Consider the following 23,052-nt stretch of genomic DNA (forward strand, 5'->3'; position numbering starts at 1 on the left):
AACTTTTTTTTTCAACATGCCGCCATTTTGTCAATTTTCGATTTTTTTGTTCGCCTGAGGGTCGTCGTACAGAAAATATGTTTTAGTTTAACGAGAATTTTTTTTGTTAAGTTTTATCAACGGAGATGGCTGCAATTACTCCAGCAATGGAGGACCTTTTTTTTCGCGCCGCCGGAGATCGCGTGTCATTTCTAAAATATTGAATATTTTATTTCAAAAATTTTACTGTGTATTCTCAAAACATATATAAATACAACCACAAAATTTTAAAACGATTGATTTACTAGCTTTTTTTTAATTCTCAAAAATTGCCCCATAATAAATTATAAACACATCATAAATTGAGTCTTACTTCAGGTACCAAACTACCTGCATCATTTGCAAACCCACTTATCACAAATGAAATTTCTGATTCGCTATCTAAAGACATTTTAAGTAATTACTTCTGATTTTTTTCGAATTATTTTGAAAAAATTGTTGTTTGTTTTCATAGTGATAATACACCATTCAATTCCACATTAACATTTTCTTTGTTATTGAAGATTCCATTAAATATTATAAAAACGCAGCCCCCGTAATTGGTAAAACTCACTAGGGGGTTGTTTTGGGGAATAGCTAGTTGAACTACCAGCTATATATATATTATATATATTCATATTGTTTTTGTATATTCAATAATTCAATTAAAATTGAATTTCAGGAATTTAAATTACCATCTTTATAATTTCTGACGCTGTTTTTAAAATCTTGCCACTTGCTACTAAAACGCGACCTTAATTTGCTCCCTTTCAACGGAGGCTCTTTGATACAATGAGACGTTTCTCGTTACCTCTACATTCCATAGTTTTATAAAAAAAAGTTAGTAGTTGTTGTTTTAAAGACAATATACAAACTTTTCTCTTTCTTTTTAAATTAATAAAAGCTTAAAGAAAAGATTAACTTTTTTCAAATCTGTATACTAAACATAATTATGTAAGTATTCAATTATGTGTAAATTACTTCAATAGTTTAATTTGTATCAATTTTTATTTAATTATTTTCATTTGTAGGCAAAATATGAAATTTCTAATCACTTTAATTGACAGTTTGACAAGGAATTACCAAAAGTTGTCAATTAAATATAAATATTTGATATCGATTCATGATTCTTTCCAATTAACGCGCGGTTTTATTAGAAAAAAATTGTTGTTTTAATCGAAATTCGTAAAATAGTAGATATTCTATTATCCAAATATTTACTTCGTAATCCTACCAAACTTCTCCAAAAACAAACGCCCAATTTGTTTGAGATCAACCAAGATAAAGTAACAGATGAAATATTTGTTTTTGTCTCGAAACCGAAAACGGCGCGGCGGCTCTTTCTTTTTGTAGTTTACGTGTTATATTAAAAGAGAAAGAATATTTGCGATTGATATGTCACATATTTGTGTTCTTAATGGGAAATATGTCATCTCGGTCGTGAAACACAATTAATTTTATTTTGTAATCAACAAGAGATCCAGTGATTCATTATAAACAACTTTTGCTGGATTTAGCTCCTCCTAACAGACCCATACAGTCGATTGTTGTTGAGTTTCGGTTTCCATTAATCGTTGCCTATCATTGGACCAATTTTTTTGACAGTCAAATGCAAAATTAAATTTATTTGAAAGGAACTCAATCTCGCGGTATATTTTTTGGCACAACATCCGATTTTGGACCACTTTAAATACCGGCTCGAGATGGTGCTTCGTTACCAAAAGTCGAAGCGAGTTAATCGACTGACTGCAGTCGACTGCAGTGGTTTAATTCACGTCGAAGGTATTTGTAAACAACTCACACGTTCTAAGTACGTCAACGTCCTCTTTGTATCTTGTGATAAATTTTGAATAATATGGCTTAATTACATTCGGACCATGACCATCAACTGGATCAGATGAAGAATTGTCGTATTTTGTGTTTCGTTGGGCCTGTAATTGGATTCTGTTCGATTTGTCTGCTTTTAGGTCTGTTTTCAGTTTCTTTTTTCCAGCAATCAGTCTACTAAAACGTTGATTCTTTGTCACGTCTGAATATTTGAATCAATCTCGTCCGAGACGTTTTGAAATCTTTTCGTTTTGCACCATCAGGCATCTAGTTGTAATTTCTAATTACCGAAAAGCAGTTTTAATTTGAGTTTTGATAGTTGTTATAAATGATAAAGTTTTCGCACTACTTTTTCACGAAAAACTTTTTTTGTAAAAGATAAAACATCTGTTTTGTTTGTTATAAGAAGGTTCGTTGTCGAATATTACAATGTATAAATGATTGATCTTGTTAATTCTAATTTTATCCTCGAATTTTGTTTATATTCTGAAAGTGTGAATAGAACTGATCCTAAAGATTTGGAATACAAAGAGGTAGAGAGACATGTTACCGAATTTCCATACCTTTTATAACCTCGACAAGTTGATAATAAGATTACCTCTACTCACTTCCTACTACATGATTGATGCTATCGGATTAAGTTTTCCAGATAAGAGATCCTTCGTTGTTCAATAACGATCTTGACTTCCATATACTCACGGACGGGGAAAACTCTTATCCATTTATATTCATTCGAGCAATGTAAAACTATAAAAATTAAGCGAACTTTGTCGATGAATCTATCTCCGTTTTCCAATCTCGATCATTTATATTTCAACTGATCACACCATGGTGAACCATTTTCTAATTTTAAATTTGAATATCTCAAAATGGGCGCAGAAAGAAAAATTGATATTTGACAGTTATTAAAATTGCAGTTTTTGAATTTAACGAAATAAATTATGATGCTAATTATCAATATTATAAGACCCTGTATATATTATTATTGTAGATAAATTGGAAATAACAATCCAAAAAATAATAATATTTCATCTAGTAAACGGATTTTAAATAACATATTCATATTGTATAAATGTTTTGTTTTGTTTGTGTTTTTTTTTTTTAATCAATAGTTGCGAATATTTTGCTCAATATTTGGTAATAAGTATTTATTTGAAAAACATGGATAATAATAATGGGCGATTCCGTAGTTTGAGTTCTTTCTTTTCGTATAAATTTCATCACGTTTCAAAGCAAGAAGCCCGGAAAAATTCACAAAATAGTATCAATACTTTAGATTTGTGGCATCAACACATTAAAAAATACAGAATGATTTCCAAATGATGGGCCCCTCTTGGGCCTGGGACCCGCGGCTATAGCCCCCCCAAGCCCCTAGCTTAATCCGGCCCTGGTTCAATTAAATATCAAGTGTTTATCTCAGTATCAATTATATATACTTTCACACTTGAAGCTACAAATTGGTAATCAACAAATGGATTAATTATTCCAAACCTCCTATTAGATTAATAGTTAGTGAGAGAAATAAATGCTTTATTGTTACAATTTGTAGACAAAACCTTGTAAAAATTATATATATATAAGTCCAAAGCAAAAATTAAATCAGTATGCAGCATGCCCGGAATAAATTGTTAGAATAGAAGTCGTTTATAGAGAAGGTACTTCCCAGTAAATATGCCCTCAAATTATGAGCGAAATGTGGGACAAGATGATATCGATTTGATTTCAATTGGCAGGTGATTGTGCATTTTTTTGCATTGTAAATTATTGAGCCTTTAATTAATTATGAACATGAAGTAGGTGGGTAAAGGTCGAGCAACTCGTTTTTAATTTTTCTGAAATTGGAGAAGAGTGCTTACGAATTAGGCAAACGGATTCAAAGATTAATAAGAAAGGAAGATTCAGAATTGCTGTTTAGTCCGGTCAACTATCTAACAGCTCTCTTCAGTAGTTTGAAGATTCACACTTGGAAAAGGCTTAACGGAGATGCGACTGAATAAGGGCATAGACTATTAAGGAGGTAGATAAGTTCAGTTTTTGGAAACTGATCACAGCGCAAAGCAGGAGGAACTTAATTTCGTTTTGAGAAATTGTCCACGACAAGCCCTAAGAATTTTACAGATTCATCGACTTCAATTGATGGTGTTATTTAATAAAAAAGACTATGTATTTTTATATGAAAAAACTAGTTTTAGAAACGTAGATACACGGAAAATTGAAATTGCACCTTGATGTAAGGGTCATTGGGTTACCAGTTATGGTCCTTTGAAGTTCTAGAGATCAAGGTTGCTCAAAGAGAAAACAAATTCTTCAACTGATGTCTAGATAGTCGATATCAGACTGTAAACAGAAGAAGCAAACATTTTTAAGTTGAAGTTGAAACTATGTTTTTTGTGTACGAGGGTTATTCAGAAGGCAAGAGATATTTCCGTTTGACACACAGTGTCAATCTAGTGGATTTCAATTAATGTGTTTTAACGCCTTCGCTGTACGGCAACCCCCGTACTTGGTAATTAGAAACAGCCCTGTACATTAAAAACAGCTATAATTATTTTTTTTTTAATTTGCTCAGATAAAAAATAGAATTATAAATTATATATTTTTCATTTTGCTCAACGACCTTTTGCCAATTTTTTTCAGCTTCATGATTGCGCGCTCATGAAATTTCCGTTCCTTATCAGAAACAAACAGAACCGAGTACGATTGATGGTCAACGTCATTTGTGAAAGATTGACCATTCAAAGAATTCTGCAAACTTCGAAATAAATGGTAATCAGATGGTGCTAGATCAGGGCTGTGTGGGATATGTGGCATCACTTCCACGAGTTGCCAAATATGTGTGAGCCCTTGCATTATTGTGGTAGTACACAAAACCTTCCCGATTTGACAATTCTGACCGCTTTTCTCTGATTGTTTCATCCAGCTTTATAAATTGTTAACATTAAACATCAGAATTGATCGTGGAAGCAGCTCAAAAAACCTTCGCAATCCTACCAAACTGACAGCATGAGCTTTTTTGTTGATTTTAAGCTTTCGGTGTGCCGGTTCATCGTTTTCGAACTATGTTACTTGATTATTTGCGATTTTCTTCAATTTGGTCATCATCAACTGCAGTAGGTCGACCAGAACGTTTCTCATCTTTGAGGGAAACAACACAAGAACGGAATTCTTTCATACCACGTGCACCCTGTGAAGTAATCGGCACCATAAAAATATTTCTTTGTGAGACGTAGCAGTTTTCTTTCTTTTACGGAAATAAAATGGTAAAATATGCCCGAAAAGTTCGTTTCTGCAATCCTGCAAACCATTATCACGTGACATACGTCAAAATACAGCACTAACAAAAGTTATCAAAAGATAAAACAAAGCTCTATATGAGTAAAAAGCGAAAGTACTTAATTGCGAATCTTGTTGATGTTTAAGAATTAGATAATATTTTTTTCAATTCCTCACCTTTTAAACACCCCTTGTATTTGATAATACCCCATCTCAATATACGTAAAATAGGTCACTTGATTATCTATTTTTTGTTATAAAAACTCAATTGAAACGTGTGTTGCCAATAATAAATTAATATTACAAAGTAAGGGTTTTGTTGAATAAATAAAATATATTTTTTGTTCCATTGAATTCAATTCAATTCTCTTTTTTTATGTGTAGTAAAAATTTTAATAAATTGCTATTTCACTGGCCGTTCATATTAAATAATCAGTTCATAGAAAAATTACCAAAGCCACGTCGACAATATATTATTCAATTTAAACGGTTAATTAATTTTTTGTCAAAAGTTATTGCTTCGTAAAATAAATTAATTTACAATTCATCCCTTCAATTCAAAAATACGAAAAAAAAATTCATTACACGAGGGCTGCTACTTGATCTTAGAGATAAACAAATATTTATCATTGGATATAGTTGTCTTGTGTTCCAAAATATTCTCCATTAGGATCAGTACATTTTTCCATTCATATAAACCGATTGTCGAACCTAACCTCCAAAACATTTGATTTGAACACTTGGTAGAGAATGACATTTTTGACATATGACATATTCATACCAGTGTTGCCATATCTCAAAATAAAAGTAGCAACTTTTGAGTAAACAATAAATCATGTATCTATCGTTTCTTCTCCCAATTTATAGAGTTGGTTTTTTTTGTTTCAGGATGATAGCCAAGCTCGTCTTTCTTCTTGTCTGCTGCGCTCCAACGTGGGCACTATGCCCGACGAAATGTACTTGTTATTTAGACCATAAAGGCCGAAACGCCGTGGCGTGTAAAGAGGGCGGCGTGGTCGGACCCCTGAATTTGAATAACGTCAGTTTAGATACGGAAGTTATCAAAATCACTGCACCGGATGATAATATGAATGCTTTAACAATGAGTCCCGTTTTCCAGAGTTACAAACAACTCGAAGAAATTCATATCACTAAATCTAATATACCCCAGTTGGGTATGCATTTTTTCTACGGTTTGAATAAGTTGGATGTTCTGAATTTGTCTCAGAACAATATAACTCAACCGTTAGATCACAACTTTAGGGGTTTGTCGCATTTGAAAGAATTGTATTTAGACGACAATAGAATTATATCACTGCCTAGTGGAACTTTTCGATTTTTACTCGGACTTAAGTTATTGTCTATTCAAAGAAATAGGATCGAGGAGCTCACACCGAGGATTTTCTTAGAAATTAGTAAGCTCAGGATATTGAAGCTTAGCGGAAACAACTTGAGGGAACTGCATCCGGAAGTTTTCAAAGATATTCAGGTAAATTCATAATTTGTTATGTCGATTTTCATATCATAATTTGTTCTAATTTATTTTCTTTCAATCATTATTTCTTTGTATATATGCAGTTGTGAAAAACTAGGGAGTTGGTTGAAATTAGTTTGTCTTAAGTATTTTCTTTCCAACCAACATTCAATATTCTTCTTTATTACGTTTAAATGCCTATTTCCAAATAAAATTGCTTCGTTACTTTCAGATTTAATCTCGTTTACCGAATGATTTCATCTCCAAATTTTTCCCTTTTAAATATCATTTAAAACAAAATCAATACCAATATCCAAATAGTCCGATTCCTTTAATTCCAAGGAGGAAACTCATTCCTTCAACTTGTTGATTTACTTTTACACAAAGGGATTTCTAATGAACCTTGAAGCTTTTTAAATAGATTAATAACCCCACCTTGTCTTCAATAATTTTCAAATCATTGGGAAGTTAATTCTTTCCGATTGTACGGATTTTTTGCATTGCATAATGAATAATAAAATATTTCTATATTCAATTTATAGGATTAATCTTGTTAGAAATAAAATGAAGATACAGAAATTTGATTAAAACACGATTGGATGTAAAATATTTTATCACTACTAGCTTTTGAACTCGACTTTATTGACTTTTGTTGAGGTAGAAAAGTTATTCATTATTAACCAATGTAGAAAATGTTTGATTGATTGAAATTAGATCTGATTTAATAGAAATCATTTGGTGTTTCCAAAAAAGCGACAGGTTCAAAATAATTAGAAATATAGCAGAATCTCCATAAGATAACGTTAAATAATTTGAGGTTCAAGTTAAAGAGTTTTTATTAGTTTACTTACAAAGGTTCAATTATAAACTTCGTTTAGGATTTTTTCGCGAAAATCACGAAGAAGGCAACATCAATTAATTTTCTTTCAAACTTTAATAGAGGTGAAAAACAAAACCTGAATACGAACTGTTTTTTAAACAATAGAAAGTGTTATTTGAAAGTAATATACTTGTTGATGGTGTTTTTATGAGATAAAAACAACCACATATCCACAAGGTACAATTCGAAATCAAAAAACCGTAGTAAAAGGTCTGGTGTTACAAATTTACTAGTTTTTAAAATACTTTTTGATAGTTTCGTGTGGATAATCAAGTCTCTTCTGAGACTTGAAAGGCTGGAAAGTTAAACTTCGTGTAGACACTAACTTTTAAAGGTTTTCGAATTTGTCTTTGAATATGTCTCGCTTTAAAAACCGCTTCACCTTTGAATGGTCTGCTTCTGATTCTAATATATTCCATTTTGAAAAGGGTTACCTCAATTTTCGTCATTTTTGGACCCATTCTTAAACACCACTTTTTGTTGCAACCACACATAAACGTTTAAAAAATAACGGCAATTACAATAATAGAGAAAATTCTAACAAAATCAGTAAAAACACAAATATAAAAACTACACGGCATCAAACACCCCAACAGATGTTGTTTACTGCTATAGAAACCAAATTTAGAGCCATCTAGTGACACGTGATTTTCGTCAATAAAGATTAAATGCGAATGAAACTTTGAAATCTTAAAACGTATTTTATATTACAGTTGAAGGTACATTTATTGGACTTTATTAAATAAAGAAGACAAAACGTATAGCTTTAAAAAAAATCTTTAAAGTAGTTAAGCTTTGCAAAGGGATGATTCCGGAACGAGGACTAAAACCTACTGACACATATTTATATAAATAAGTTATTGTACTTAGATTTTTGACTATTATTAACATTAAAAACCCTTTGGTAAGTGGTCTACAGGGAATCTATTTCGTTGTTTATTCACTCAAAATCACTCATTGGTAGATGATTCAAATTACAAAGGTCGTATTTTAAACCATAGAGGTTTTGGGGAAGGTAACACAACATTTTATGAATTTATAGAGTTTATTACGTTATCAAGATTCAACTGTATTGATATTGTTGTCATTGCTTTTTATTATAGTTAAAGTCCTATTAGTTGAGGCTAATTTTTGAAAGTAAATCAACCATATTTTTTCCACTAGAGTAAAATTTTCAATAATTGCGACAACTAACAAAATATTTTAATTTATAACGATTTAACAGAAGCATGGGAAAATCGATTTTTAAGAAAAATCCAATTTACTTTGATTTAAGAATTAATATTTTGAAAAATGAGATGTTATTAGTGAGAAAAGTTATATAATACACGATAGACACGTTTGGTTGTAGAATTTCCATCTAAACGTATAATTATTTATGTTTTTTTGTTTATATTCATTTCAAAAACTATTCTCTTACGTAAGCAAAATGTTCTGTTAATTTTATACGTTCCTTTAATATTCAAACTTTTAGGCATACAATTTGAAAATATCCAATTTCCTGCAGAGGGTAGATCGTTTATTCACCCTAACTTCTCATCTTGATTTCAATTGACTTTCCGACAGTTTTTCTTTAATTCAATTTAATTAGATCTTTCGTAACTAAAACTTTTGTAGCAATTTAGAAATCAGCAACATCTGACGACTATTTCAAATATTTACAATTTGCACACTTCAAAATAACTTTAATTAGACTACTGACTGAAATGAAAGTTAACAATCTTTCTGTGCTCGTTCGACAGGAAAAACTCTACTTTTTTAACGAAAATATGGAACATTTAGAATTCATAAAATTGTTTAAACTTAGTTTAAATACGTCTAATAATCACTAGGATAAATTCCAGTTCTCTCTTATTTTTTATAATTATGTTTACGAAAATGAATATAATGGGGCAATGGAAGGGTTAAAATCCCGAAGTTTGTTCCGATATTGGAACGATGATTTCTTTGGAAATCTACTTGGACGAGTTCTAGGAAATCTAGTGGTTGATATGACTGGCGTTCGAGCTAATCTGAGAGTTGAGTTCAGGTGATTATCGCGTCTTCCTTACCTCAGTCCTTGCTTGAACTTGAGGCATTAACTTTCTACTAATTACTGCCCGAACCTCTTCGATGGGGCATGCCTGAGGAACATTTGGGGGTTTATTTTCTTTCGGTACAAAAGGTATGTTGTGAGTTTGTTATTGAGACATCTCCCTGTATAAATATGCCTCATCCCTCATTTAAAATGCCTGCTTCGTATATCGCACACCAGGCCAAAACCTTATCATCAAATTTCTTCTTCTACTTCATTCGTGTAAAATTCATCATTGTGGAATATTTTTCGTAATAAATTATAACAACTCCTGCGCAACTGATCTTCAGTATGTTTTGGACGTTTCTTCCTTTTCTGAGGTTAACTTTCCTTCGAGTTGATGTTTGTCATTTGTCTTTTGGACATTCCGTCAATCTATTTAACTGGAAATTAGTCAAAGCTTTAGTCCACTTCTTGGAAGGTGTTGCATGTTTATATTTATTTATTGTTTCAAATATGGTGGAAAGTGCAATATTCTACTTGCTAAAAATATTCACAATGTCAGTTTTTCAACTAAACTGTATATGTTATTAGACAGAAATTGGAATGACATATGACAAATGACATGAAAATTGAAGCATTATAAAATCTGTGTTTTTTATGACAACTAGGTTCTAAGTTATCTAGAATTGGCTTGAAGGCAACAAACTTTTTCGTTCCATGTTCACAATTTAAATGTTCTGAAGGATTAAGTCAACGATGATACGTCACTTGTGAAACTTTACCAAGTCTGCAAGCCATATCATCGATAAAGTATCTAATTTCATTGAGTGTGTGATATTTTTGAAAATATAATTAAATGGTCTTCAAAATGAGGTTTGTGTTTGTAAACCACTAAAGAATTCATGGAAATTGGTTGATATTGATAGTATCAAATGTCTAATAAGTAACAATGGAAAAACTCTGATTATAACTCGTAGTTTTCATATTCATTTTCAATTCATAATTCGCTTTGTTTACGAAGATCTGAAGTTTGAAATGGATGGGCTTGTTGTAATTCTAGATGGTCGAGTCGGGAGTTCTAGAGAGATAATACTTTGTTGGTGGAAGCTGCAGGGTGAGTTGGGATCACAATCACGCAACTTACTCTAGTCATTTATTGTCCTGAAGACAACTTCGATCTAGTATTTACATATTTCTACTCGTTATCGATGTACTAGTTATACTAGTATTACAAATTGTAATGTTGATAACATATTTTAACCAACAATTTATTGGTTCTTGTATATTATTTTTTGTTTCAGGAACTTACCTACCTGGAATGTCGCAGCTGTGCCTTAACGAGATTAAATGACGAGGTTTATCACCTTTTACCAGATTTGATTCATTTAGATTTGGGAAATAATGAAATAAAAAATATATCACAGAAGGAACTGAAGGACTTACAAAGCCTTAGACATTTAAAACTAGATGGGAATCTAATATATACCCTGGATGATAACGCATTTGCTGCACAAGGTGCTTTAAAGAAGTTAAATTTGGCCAAAAATAAAATTTATAAAATTTCTCAAATGGCGTTTAGCGAAAATCACAATTTAACCGAATTGGATGTTAGTTATAATAGAATTGATGATTTGGAGTTTCTAAAACCGTTGTATGATAATTTGGAAAAGCTTATTTTGAATGGAAATCACTTAAAAATCGAAGCGTTGAACGATTTGATACTTTTAAATGTTTTGAAAGAATTAAGAATAGCCGATTGTGGTCTAGCCCAATTAGATAACGAAATCATACCTAAAACAGTTCAAATTTTAGATTTGAGCGAAAATTATCTATCAAATTTGAATAAAAATATATTTCCAGATAACCTCACACTTTTAGATATTTCCGGTAATAGATTTAGTGGTTTAGAAGAAGATTTGTTGTTAGTGCTAGATCACGTACCGAATTTAAAACTGAATCATAATTTATGGTCCTGTGATTTGTGCCATATCGTCCCTTTGTTAGATAGGATAAACAAGAGTGTTGCTTTCCGCGAAGTTATTTGTGCGGCGCCGTATTCCGTGAAAGGAAAAACTTTGGAGAGACTCCAACGTAGCGAACTGACCTGGTGCAACTCACCGAGTTATACCGCGAGTGACGCTAACTTTTTCTCGATAGGAGAAGACGGAAAAGTAGGGATTATCGCCGCGAGCACTTCCATTTTCCTTCTTTTCCTCACCGCCGTCGCTATAATCGGGGCGCTTTGTTACGCCAACCGGCATGCGGCCAAATACTATACCCACGAGGATAAGATTACTACTATTGAAGGCGAATCGATTTTCGGAAATAATCAAAGTCCTTTGTTTTCCGATGGCGAGCTAAATTTCAAGTTTCCTCTGGACTGCGAAGAGAAAAAAATTTCCATAGCTACTATTGACGAGATTAAAAAAGAACATTCGATCATCAACGGTACTTGAGTCCTCGATTTATAGTCCAGGAAAGAGAAATATATTTTTGTCCATGATGAACTAGAATTATCAGAGAAAAAAATTCATAAATTATCGTTCGATATATTTCAAAAGATATTTTAAACATAAGTCGAATATATAAAATGTTTATTTTATTATTTGAAGGATGAAATTGCTTTGTGTTAATATAATTACAGGTAGAAGTACGAAAAATATGTCAAAATAAATTCATTAGTATACATTGTATATCACTGTACTTTTGAACTTTTGTCATTTATCTAGAGAAAAAGTTTCTACATCATTCCTCCTCTATACAAAAATTTCCGGCTTTTACCGTAACTTATGCTTGGATACTATGGAAAATCTTTGAATGGTGTGCGAACACAGGATTTAAGAAAACCCCATAGAAAACAATCTCGAAGAGATAAATCGGAAGATTGGCCGGCCACTGCAACTCACTACCTCAAATCGGTCGTTGCTGATCCTGCGTTGTATGCCGTTGGACTGAAACCAATGAAAAATAATGTTACGAGCCTGCAAAGACAAAGTTCTCAAACAAAGCAGACGTTATATCAGTAATTTCTTTCTTGTATATTGCTTGGATATTTTGAAAGATCTTTGGATGATTCACAAACACCATTCCAAATAACCTCATAAAAAATCATAATGGTACTAATCGGGAGATTGGCCGTCCAGTGCAAATCATTTCCTAAATCGTATTTTTGAAACATGTTTGAATACGAACCTGCAAAGGTAAATACCAAATTGTCCAGGATTGGTGTCAGCCCAACAGCGCCTATTTTTTAACCATTTATACAAATGGAAATAAGCTCCATCACAGAACGTCTCATACACGTTCCTGAACAAACTTTATGAAGGGAAATAGATATTAATGAAAAATTCTCCTCGCAGAACCATTGGAAAGTCACGGTGATTGCATTATTAAAGCTCCCACTCCGAATTTCAATTTTACCGCGTTTTGAGTTTTTATAAATGTCCCAAATAACAATTGATTTACGGTTCGTAAAAAGGGCAAATGGTTCTAAATTGAAGCGATTTCGAAAGGCCCGTTGAATTAGGATCACAGAACATCCACTTGAATAGTCTAATATAAACAAATCGTTACTTTTGTATTAATATTGAACCTACAGTTATTGTAAGTAATTTTGGAAACAATAAGATCCGCTTGTATAGGTGTTTGTAAACTTTGAGTTGTTCGGAGGATTTGAGAGAAACTTCAAAAGTAGTTTACTATCACAAATCACCCAAAACCCGAAAAAATCAAACCACGTCGCTTATCTATATATTAATTATAGATGATGTCCCGAATAAGAGTCCAAAATATGATAATTGGAGGCAATTAAGCTTTATACCAAATTGCATGAGGAGCTATACAAGTAGTGTATCAAATTTTGGGCTTTACAACTTCTCAGCGTCATATTTCGGGCTTCCTTATACGTTTCTGATCTGTGTCTGTCATGTTTTGTTTATAGCAACGACTGACAGCTTGATAACGATCTATGATGAATACAGTGATTTATCAAAATGATTACATTTATTGTAGCTGGATTTTCTCGATTTTGATAATTTCATAATACCAAATCCAGCATATTCATTCAAGTGTCTTATCCATGTGATTGCTGTCGGATTATTTGTATTCAAATAACATTGGAAATTATACTCGATATTTGTTTTATGGACAGATATGTTGATTTAGTCAAATGATTTTTTTATTATGTAATTTGAAACGCGTCAATTAATAGCGGACTTTGAAACACGGAACCCAACGAAAACTATTTTCATCCATAGATGCTAATTACTAATGTTCTTTTATTTGTAAAAATATTTTATCAGTTTCGATATATTTTTTTTCAAAAATATTTGTATTAAATTAACTTATATATTATTTTTTGTACAAAATAATGAAAAACTGTTAATAAAACTTTAGTTTTTCTTTATTTAATTGTATTTAGAAAGCTTATCTATTATAAAAGTCAATTTATGCCCACTCCAAACTCTCTCGAGGTGCCTCCTCCAGAAAAAAATATTCGTAACGGCGTATTTCGCATAAAGGGCGTTGAAATATTCCGAAAACAGTACACAGTATCGATTACCTTTTTGGTGCAAAATTGAATGATGTTTAAGTTCATTTAGAATTTTACTTAATAAATCGAATATTGAAAAAGTTATGTTCAATACTACATTTGATGTATCAACTTCCAAAACATAAATATAATCAAAATCCTTTCTACCATATAGTGTGGTGGCATCCATTTACGAATTTCCACCATTCTTTTTTATTTTTTGCTTTTCTTTTGCATCATTCCACGTCAGATTTTTGTTTTTAAAGATTTTTGCGTTTGTTTTGTCCCAGGTTGTCTGCCCCCACCAGCCTCTTTTTTATGAAATCCCATACGGGTTCTACTTTTAACTCAGCTCTTACTGTCTGGTTTCTAATACGATCTTTCCTAGTTTCACTCGTCTTCATCCCCTTCGCTTGTATTTTACTATTTTGTCTGTCATTTATGACCCATGTCTCGCATTCTTATATGAGTATTGGTCGGTATATACACATTTTTGTTGTCCTAGATATTTCCTTGCTGTTAATAAATTTGTTATTCAACATTTAACGACTTTATCAATTAGTGTATTAATTTCTATATCCTGCCTACCAGTATTTTCGATTATAAACCCTAAAATAATAATAATGATTCACTTGTTTTATTTCCGACTTATTTATACATAAGTTTAGTTCCTGGCGGTCTTCTGTAATTGCCATCACATTTGATTTTTTTTTCACGTTGATCTCCATTCCATGATTCTTCAGCGTATCATACCATAAGTTAATTTTGTAGGTTTTTTTTCTTATATTTGCCATATTGTGGTATCCGACATATAATTTTTCGGTGAATTGGCTACAGTCTTGGATGATATCGTCCATAAATAAAATAAATAGTGTTGGGCTTAGCCCACCTCCTTGCATCAGACCGTCGTGTGTCATAAATGTATCTGCTCTCGTTTTTTTATTAATATTTCTAATAAGTTTATCGTTTCTATATAAACTTTCCCATATCTGCGTCCTAGGTACATTGTCAAATGCTTTTTTCAGGTCTAAAAAGGCAAGATACGAATTTTGTGTGTTAGCTGTTTTCTTCTCGATTGTTTGTTTTAAAGTAAAAATATTGTCTTGGGTCCTTTCCGGAATCCTATTATTGTTACAATCCATGTTATCCCCTTTCTTAAAAATTAGTAATATCACACCCATTTCCCAATCCTCCGGTATTTTCCCATATTTTGTTGAATAGTTTTCTAATTGTTTCCTTTCCTTGTTGTCCTATCTTTTCAATCATTTTAGACGTAATTTTGTCATGTCCTGAGGCTTTTCCGTTTGTCAATAATTCTCTTTCTTCTCGTATAAAATTTTAATACAATGTTGCCAGTAGTTGCGGCAAAATCGTTAGAAATGTGGAATTTTTTTCATCAACACCTTCATTTTGAATTACGAATATTTTTTATCGAGCATTAATAGTTTATTATATAATTTACTTCAATACAAACATTTTTAATTTCATTAACGAGTTTTATATTTTATATATGAAAATTTATCTATTTTTAGTGCTGAATGAATGTAAATTTTCCAAATATAAGTGTATAGATATTGTTTAAAACTAAATTTGTATATTAAATTAAATATTTTTAAAGTGTAATTATCCACTTCCATGTCTATATATTCTCCTTTCAAATGATATTATTTTATATCGTGTCTCAATTTATTCATCAAATCCATTTCATTGCATTCTGTTAAGTTGTTTAAATCTCAGTTTCGAATCGATTAATTTTTTTTTCTAATATAAAATATTCACAATCACAGCATGGATTTATATTGTCAATCAGTGTTAGTGTCAAAGAAAATTTCAACAATTGAGAAATTGAGACCCGTATCTTTTCATAAATTGTACATGTACTTAAATATTTTACGTAATAATAATATATAATAATTATTGTGTGATTATTCTTATATAATACTTTCACTATAATTTTAGCTTTACAAGTGTTTTTACATCCATTTTTTCATGTATTTTCCTGTGTATGTACATATTAACTGTTTAAATAAAATTTAATGTTTTTTATTCAGATTTAATCATTCAAACCTTCATTTGATATATTTATCAAAATTCTATTACAATAATAGACCAAATAGAATCAGGCGCAGAAGTTTGTCAAAAAAAAAATGAAGTGGATACCACAAAACGTATCGTGGATATAAGAAACAAGAAAATCAAAGAGTGTACAAAATCTAAACGAGGAAAGAGATATTTCCATTTAATCGGTGTCACTAATTTTCGTCATCTGAAAATCGGGCTTTCATTAAAGTGCTAAATACATTTTCTGGAAAAAAACGTTTTTGTTTTACCACTAAAAGTCTATACTATGGTTAAGGTCAAATCAATATCTTCTTTCCCGTGTTGACTACAAGAAGCAACGTGGATTTAGAGCGACTCAAAACAATATTTTACATTGTTGCCAGTCCTATCTTCAATTTTAAATCAAATAATTATCAATCGTTATCACCATGACGTTCAATTTCTTGGATTATGGCTAGCCCTTCATGTGTCTACAAGTCCCTTTATTGGAGTTGATTACTTCCTTTGCTATTTTTGTTACAGTTTTTTGTTGTTCCTGGCTACCTCCTTTTTTTTTCTATTTCTGCACTTTGTTTTGTAGTCTACTTTATCTAGGTAGTGTGTTTGGTCTGCTTCTCGGCTATGGAATTATCCATATCAAATATCCTCATCATCATTTTTGTAAGTTTTCTCATCATGGTATGTCCTGCCCAATTCAGTCATTGTGATTTTATATACACTATTATATTTTCTTCTCCCAGCTCTTCTTCTATTTCTTCATTTTTCTCCAATGTTCTTTCTCCATCTCCTGTAATATTTGGTCCGAGTATAGTTATCAAATTTTTTTCAGGATTATCTTCCTTTTTATGTATGACTGTTGTTTCCATGTTGTACGCAATCAGTGGTTTTATCAATGTTTTTTAATATTTTTATTCTTGTTCGTTACCTTTTTTGTATCTTCTCTCTTAATCTTTTTTTAAACGTACGTAAATCATTATATTAATTGAAAAATCTGTGAATTCTTTTTGTTTTTTTTTAACTTTTATTCGTTTTCCATTTTCAGTGGAAACATACCAATCAAAGTACGAGCAGCTTTTCATAATTGATTCCGTTTTTAATTAGAAGTCTTAACGACCTTTTCTTTTTTATTTTTGATCGAAATTTGATTACGTGCATTGTTCAAAAGCTTGTTACGGAAATTACGGTAATTATTCACCGGTTATTTTTAGACGATTGCAGCTTCAAGTCATTTCGTTGTTACATAAGTTCGGGAATGGTATTTCAAAAAGCGCAAATATTGTATTGCGATTTAAAATAAAAAAAAAAACTCCGTTACAATCCAAACATTGTCATTTTACTGTCTAGGGAAAGCTTTGAAAATAAATTATGAATTTAATGTAGAATCCTTCGTACTGTTGCTTCTCTTAGTTGCTTTTCAATGGTTTTATAATCCACGGGATTATGAAGTTAGAGGAAACACATTAAATTAAATTGTCAATATTTACAAATCTTTTGAATGTATTACAATATAATTGAGCCATTTATCATAAGAATATAATGGCAAACGAATGCTCAATTACGAATAAATGACATGTTTTTATCATGCTCCAACCTTTTTAATCCAAAATAATTTTTCTCAAAATAGGCTTTTACGTATACGATGATGTCTCCGTCCGTTAAAAATTTGTGGTTAGGTAACAACTAGGAAATAAGTCACTGAGAGCTAAATATGGTGAATACGGTAAATAGTCGATCTATTTAAAGTACAATTTGGGAATTTTAGTGATAGCTATCGTCCCGATGAAAAGCTATTTTTTCTTCAATTGCGGCCTCTCTTTTTTCTCCTTTTAAGTTATCAATACTCTCCTTGATTTATATAAAGTTTTAAAGATGATTACAATTCCCAAAATGGTCACCAATATATAGAAACTGTCATTTTCTAATCAGGTGTTCAGTGATGGATCCAGGTTTTATGTCCAGTTAGGAATTGCGTCAATAAGGCCTGAGAAATGTTCTTTCGAATGCGCGGATAATTCAATTCCTCCGTTAAAATACGGCCAAAGCCTTCTTTTGATATGTCGATGTCCTCTTCTAGCTCGATATTCAATTCTTTCCATTTCCGGAAGTATGCTCACAACGACATTTACGATTGTCAAACGGAAATCAAGCATCAAAAATGGCTGAAATTTTAGAGGTTATCTCTCAACGCATGCGCAAATATCTTTCCCAGCTTGACATCTTGACATCTTCAGATTGATGTTAGTCTCTTCAGTGTGTACAATTCCGACTTTCACATCTAAATAATTTTAGTGGTACCTGGTTATAACATGGAGGCGTCAAGTTTGAAGTAATGAGTGTTATTAAATAATTGATTGTAGAAAAATTTGGATGATAATTCTGCGTCACACTACTTGAATTTTTGGAGCTTAAGAAGAACATGTAACTTTTTTGAAAAAAGGTTAATAAATGATATCTGCTAAACTAAAATGAGTAGCCTAGTCATTGACCGAATGTGTCAATCATCGTGAATTACTCAATACGATGCATTTTGACTGTGACTTTTTCGATTCTTATACTTGACTAATCGTTTGACGTTGACGTTTGCTGTTAAAAAATTAGAAACATTGGAATGTTTCATTCATAATTGCCGTTTGCTAATCGGTATGCCGTTGGTGACTTTCAACATAAACGAATTTTATCTTTTCACACCCGTTTGTGTTTGTCACATGATTTTTACTTGGTTATTTGTTTATGGTGAATTTTCTTGTTTTTTCACTGTTATTTTCCATAAAATCCTCCATAAATACTATTACAAACAAAAATATAACGAAAATAAAAAGCGGCATACTCATCAAAAACAATAACAAAATTTTAAAGTTAACGGTTAGTAACGTCAAGTTTATGAATAAGGTGTCGAACGTCAAACGTCAAACGTCACCCGCCAATGGCGGCGGCAAACGGAAAGTTGAGCTTATGAATCGGCCTTAAGTTATTAATTGATTAGGGTTAAAAGCAAAGCATTTTTAATTAAGTGTTAAATGCTACTGTAAGAGAAAGCAAATATTTCGTTTTATCTAGACTTATTGCTCTCATTTGCCGTTCCCATCCCTCGAAGTTGCCGTTCCCCGTATACCAATGCTCTTCCTCTTTTTATCACTCGAACAATTCCCCATTCTTTGAACTCGTTATCTTTTTTATTAATTTTATATTTTTCAATGAAGCTGATTGAAGATTGAAGTTCCGTGCAATTAAGACTAATAATATATAATGAAAACTCGGGAAAAAAGTAACTTTCCAAACGTTTCAACGCTAACAATTAATTAAACGACTTATACTCATCCTCAAGTAACTAAAACACGAAGTACCTCAGTAAGTGGGTAATTTTGGTCGTGACAAACCCATATTTAAACTGCATTCACGTCCGTTGAAACAACTTATTTGTAATAGAAGGTGGCAACTTATTTAACTCGGCATAATTAGTACGGAACTTTAACCTCTAAAATTGGATGATTATTTAAAACTTCATTACGATGTAGCTATGGTTAACCCTTCTCTTTAATTAATAATGATGAGGAAAAGTTGCCGGACTCACGCCAGAGTTTTAATTTCATTGTAACTTTTGGCCTTATCTAAAATGCATCATTTATATGAAGAACGATATTAGAAGTAGTTAACTTTAATGAATTTACTAAGTTACTTTTTGATTTCAGGTGATTTAATTGATACGGATTCATGCTAATGAAGGTTGTAATTAAGATTGAATATTATGACGATCACGGCTCTCGAATTCTATAATCTAAAAATTCATCACCACCACCATAGGTGTAGAAGTTATATTCATAATTTTCTATTTAGTCCTCTATATCTGTATTCCATTACTTTCTGGGACTGCATTAGGACGAAACTTGAGACGAAATCTTGATTATTGTTTTGTAATATTATCATTAATTAAATAAGTCTATCATCAATCGTCTCCAAGCTATTTGTATCTATCTCTTCGATAAATTCATGTTGAGAAACATTACCCAAAGAAGCATGCTGTTCTTATTTTGAAAGGGAAATCTGGAGTCATAAAAATATTGGAAAATAGACTGAGAAAACCTTTGTAATAGATAATTTGTTTACTACATGCAAATGAACTTCCTTCGAGGCACCTATTTTAATATCTTTATGGACATACTACGGAACCTGGAAGATTTTTTGGTCCAATAGGCAAACAATTGTAAAAGCATTGAATTGAATTTGCCGGAAATTTATTGGAAGACTAAAGTGCTGTCCAGAAGTACTTATTTGAAATTTTTCTCTGTCTGAAGACTTGGAAAACCCAGAAAAAGTCTCACTTATGTTTATATGTCTTTTGTGAAACTCCTTCGGGAAATCTTGAGGTTCTTGCCGAAGGTTTATAGTCAAATGAGGTTCAACATTAAAGAAACCTTCTTGCAACGATGAAACTATTCATTTGAGGAAAATCATCAAATCTCTTGAAGAAAATATTCTTTTAGTAATGGTAAATGACTCTAGGAAACTTATAAAAGAGCTTGCGTTGAGGAGGATTATTGCAGCTTGAAAGAAAGCTAATGTTAGATACTTTGATCTACCTCTTTTTAATTTTGATGCTTCTGAATATATAAATTCAATGAAAAGAAAATTGTTCAGAGGAGAAATTCTCCAGATTTCCCACCATTTCCCAGGCGGTGTCAAAATTTTCGCCACATTCGCACTAGATGTATCATGATATATTATTTTGGGAAAACCCAAAAGCTGGTAAAATCAATTTTTTTATCATAATTAAGTTCATTTCTACTCTGCATTTTCTCTTTTTTTATTTTTTTTTTGATTCCTTATTTCTCACTATGTACCACACTCAATATATTTTTCTCTGTATCTTCATTAATGACGTCGTTATTTTCTGCTTCAATTTGTTGGTTAGCATGTAGAATTAGCAACCATAAATCAGCGTTCGTAGTAGAACTTATTAATGGATTCTTATTTTTGTACGTTTTGTTGTATCTCTTCATCTACCAACTTATCATTTTATTTTCCCTCTTAGCTACATATTCGTCAATTCTTTCGTCTGGTTTTCGTCTCTTTTCCAGTTTAATTATTTCTTCTGGTTTATTTAATATTGTCATTATTTCTTTCTCAAATTTATATGTTCATCATTGTTTTTTCATTTCTCCACCTTTTGTATTTCTGTGAGGAGGTTGAGTGGGATTGTGGATTCTGTTCTGATATAAGCTTTTAATGAAGAAAAAAACTTGTTGATCTTAGTTACCACAGTGCCAATACAATCGGTTGATTCAGATTCATTTGAAAATTTGTAAAACGATGTTACCAGCAAAGGGAAGATCAATATTATTACTTCATTGTCAATATTTTTAACGGATTTTCTAAAGGAGAAGGAACTGGCATATATGAAAAATGTTATACGTGCATAAGAAAGCGTTGAGGTGCATCAAAAGGACGTTAAATAAAAAATATCATGACCGAAAACTTTAAAGTACTCAGGTGAAAAATATGCATTTTACACATATGCTAGTTTGATTTCGATACATGCACGCCACTGAATAATGTCGTGTTTTCACAATATTTTGCTATATAAATCTCGAGGAAGGTATGAATTTATATTATAGAAGTTTATAAGTGGGAAAAATGATAAGATGAATTCGTTATTGAAAATACTTTGTCCATGTAAAATACAGAATTCCATGTCACGTATCTTTCGGAACGATAAACATATTATTAACAGTTTAAGTTACTGCGAAGTTATATTTCGATTTACAGATGAATTATAATCATAACCATTAACAATTTTATGAAGGAATAATAGATTTACATACATTTTTTTGCCAAAAATCGATTTTATTCATCAATCGAACGCTATACGATATCGTTTGCCTCAAAATTGGCTTCAGTTTCTGCAATTGCTTCTTAATTAGAACTGAAAGCAATTCGAAGTTTCATTCGTTCAATTTAACCATCGTTGCCTTTGACTTGTGAATCGGTGCATTGTCTTGGCGGAATAGTAGTTGTTTCTTGGACATATAGGGCCGTTTTCCTTCATTTTAGCATTCAAATAATCCAACACAACTCTTTGTAGCGTTCGCTATTGATTGTTTCACCTTTTTAAAGATAGTCGTTGTACAAAAATCTATGGGTATCCTAAAATACTGAAACCATAACTTTCCCAGCTGATTGTTGTGCCTTTGGATGCTTCGGGCGTGGTTCACCGGGTGTAGTCCACTCAGATGATGATCAAAGTGTCACATATCGATGCAATAATCCGATTTATTACGTGTGAACATGACCAAACACTGAATCATCAAAATGCTGCTGTTTTGGATCGATTATGAGTAAACGCGGCATCCCCTTTGAAAAAAGCTTTCTCCTGGTCAAATGTTCATGTATAAATGTAAACACACTGCCTTCTGATATCTTTAGGGCGTCAGCTATCTCAAGCGATATCAATTTACGATTAGATATAAAAAATTTGTGGACTTTTTCGATGTTTTCTGGAGTAACCATCATCTCAATTGGACGACCAGAACTTTCACCTTCATAACAAATGGTTCTTTTCGATAGATCAGAGTCCCGATAACACTTTTGTGAGGTATTACTGAGGTTATTTAGTATATTTTGTTATCAAGAAGCAATATTTACTTCTATAGTAATATGTAGATTAGATATTAAGACATTATTGAGAATCAAACTGAGAAAAATTAAAATCTATCCAAATTACTGATAACAACGTATCAAAATAATATAAATTTCGACTTGCTAGTGTCATCTATAAATTAGGAGAATAATGTCTACTAAAAACTTTCCTCTGTATACTTGTAACTTTGTTATTATAGATTAGACTGTCTTTGATAAATTTCTATGAGGTCTCGTCTCCTCTACATGCTACAAATCTTGCAGAATTAATAGATCCTGTCGTTAATCTAGGACTGAAATTAATTACAGCAAATTCATGATATCTATTTTGTGTCGTA

The 23,052-nt window shown here is 31.6% G+C and overlaps 2 protein-coding genes across 2 annotated transcripts in view; both read left to right on the plus strand.

Annotated features, from left to right (window-relative positions):
• The window catches only part of LOC130442100 (tetratricopeptide repeat protein 19 homolog, mitochondrial), a 110,447-nt gene extending 107,021 nt beyond the window's left edge, over positions 1-3,426 (plus strand). The window contains exon 3 of the transcript XR_008909667.1: positions 3,414-3,426. The gene's annotated coding sequence lies outside the window, so the exon portion shown is untranslated. The remainder of the gene's footprint in view (positions 1-3,413) is intronic.
• Positions 1-16,065, plus strand: part of LOC130442097 (toll-like receptor Tollo) — an 88,967-nt gene extending 72,902 nt beyond the window's left edge. Inside the window, exons 3-4 of the mRNA XM_056776133.1 lie at positions 6,007-6,607; positions 10,791-16,065. Of these exons, the coding sequence (XP_056632111.1) occupies positions 6,007-6,607; positions 10,791-11,945 (1,756 nt within the window). The 3' untranslated portion in view covers positions 11,946-16,065. The remainder of the gene's footprint in view (positions 1-6,006; positions 6,608-10,790) is intronic.
• Positions 16,066-23,052: the final 6,987 nt, after the last annotated feature.

The sequence above is a fragment of the Diorhabda sublineata genome, chromosome 3 (assembly GCF_026230105.1).
Source record: "Diorhabda sublineata isolate icDioSubl1.1 chromosome 3, icDioSubl1.1, whole genome shotgun sequence".
In the NCBI taxonomy this organism is placed as follows: domain Eukaryota; kingdom Metazoa; phylum Arthropoda; class Insecta; order Coleoptera; family Chrysomelidae; genus Diorhabda; species Diorhabda sublineata.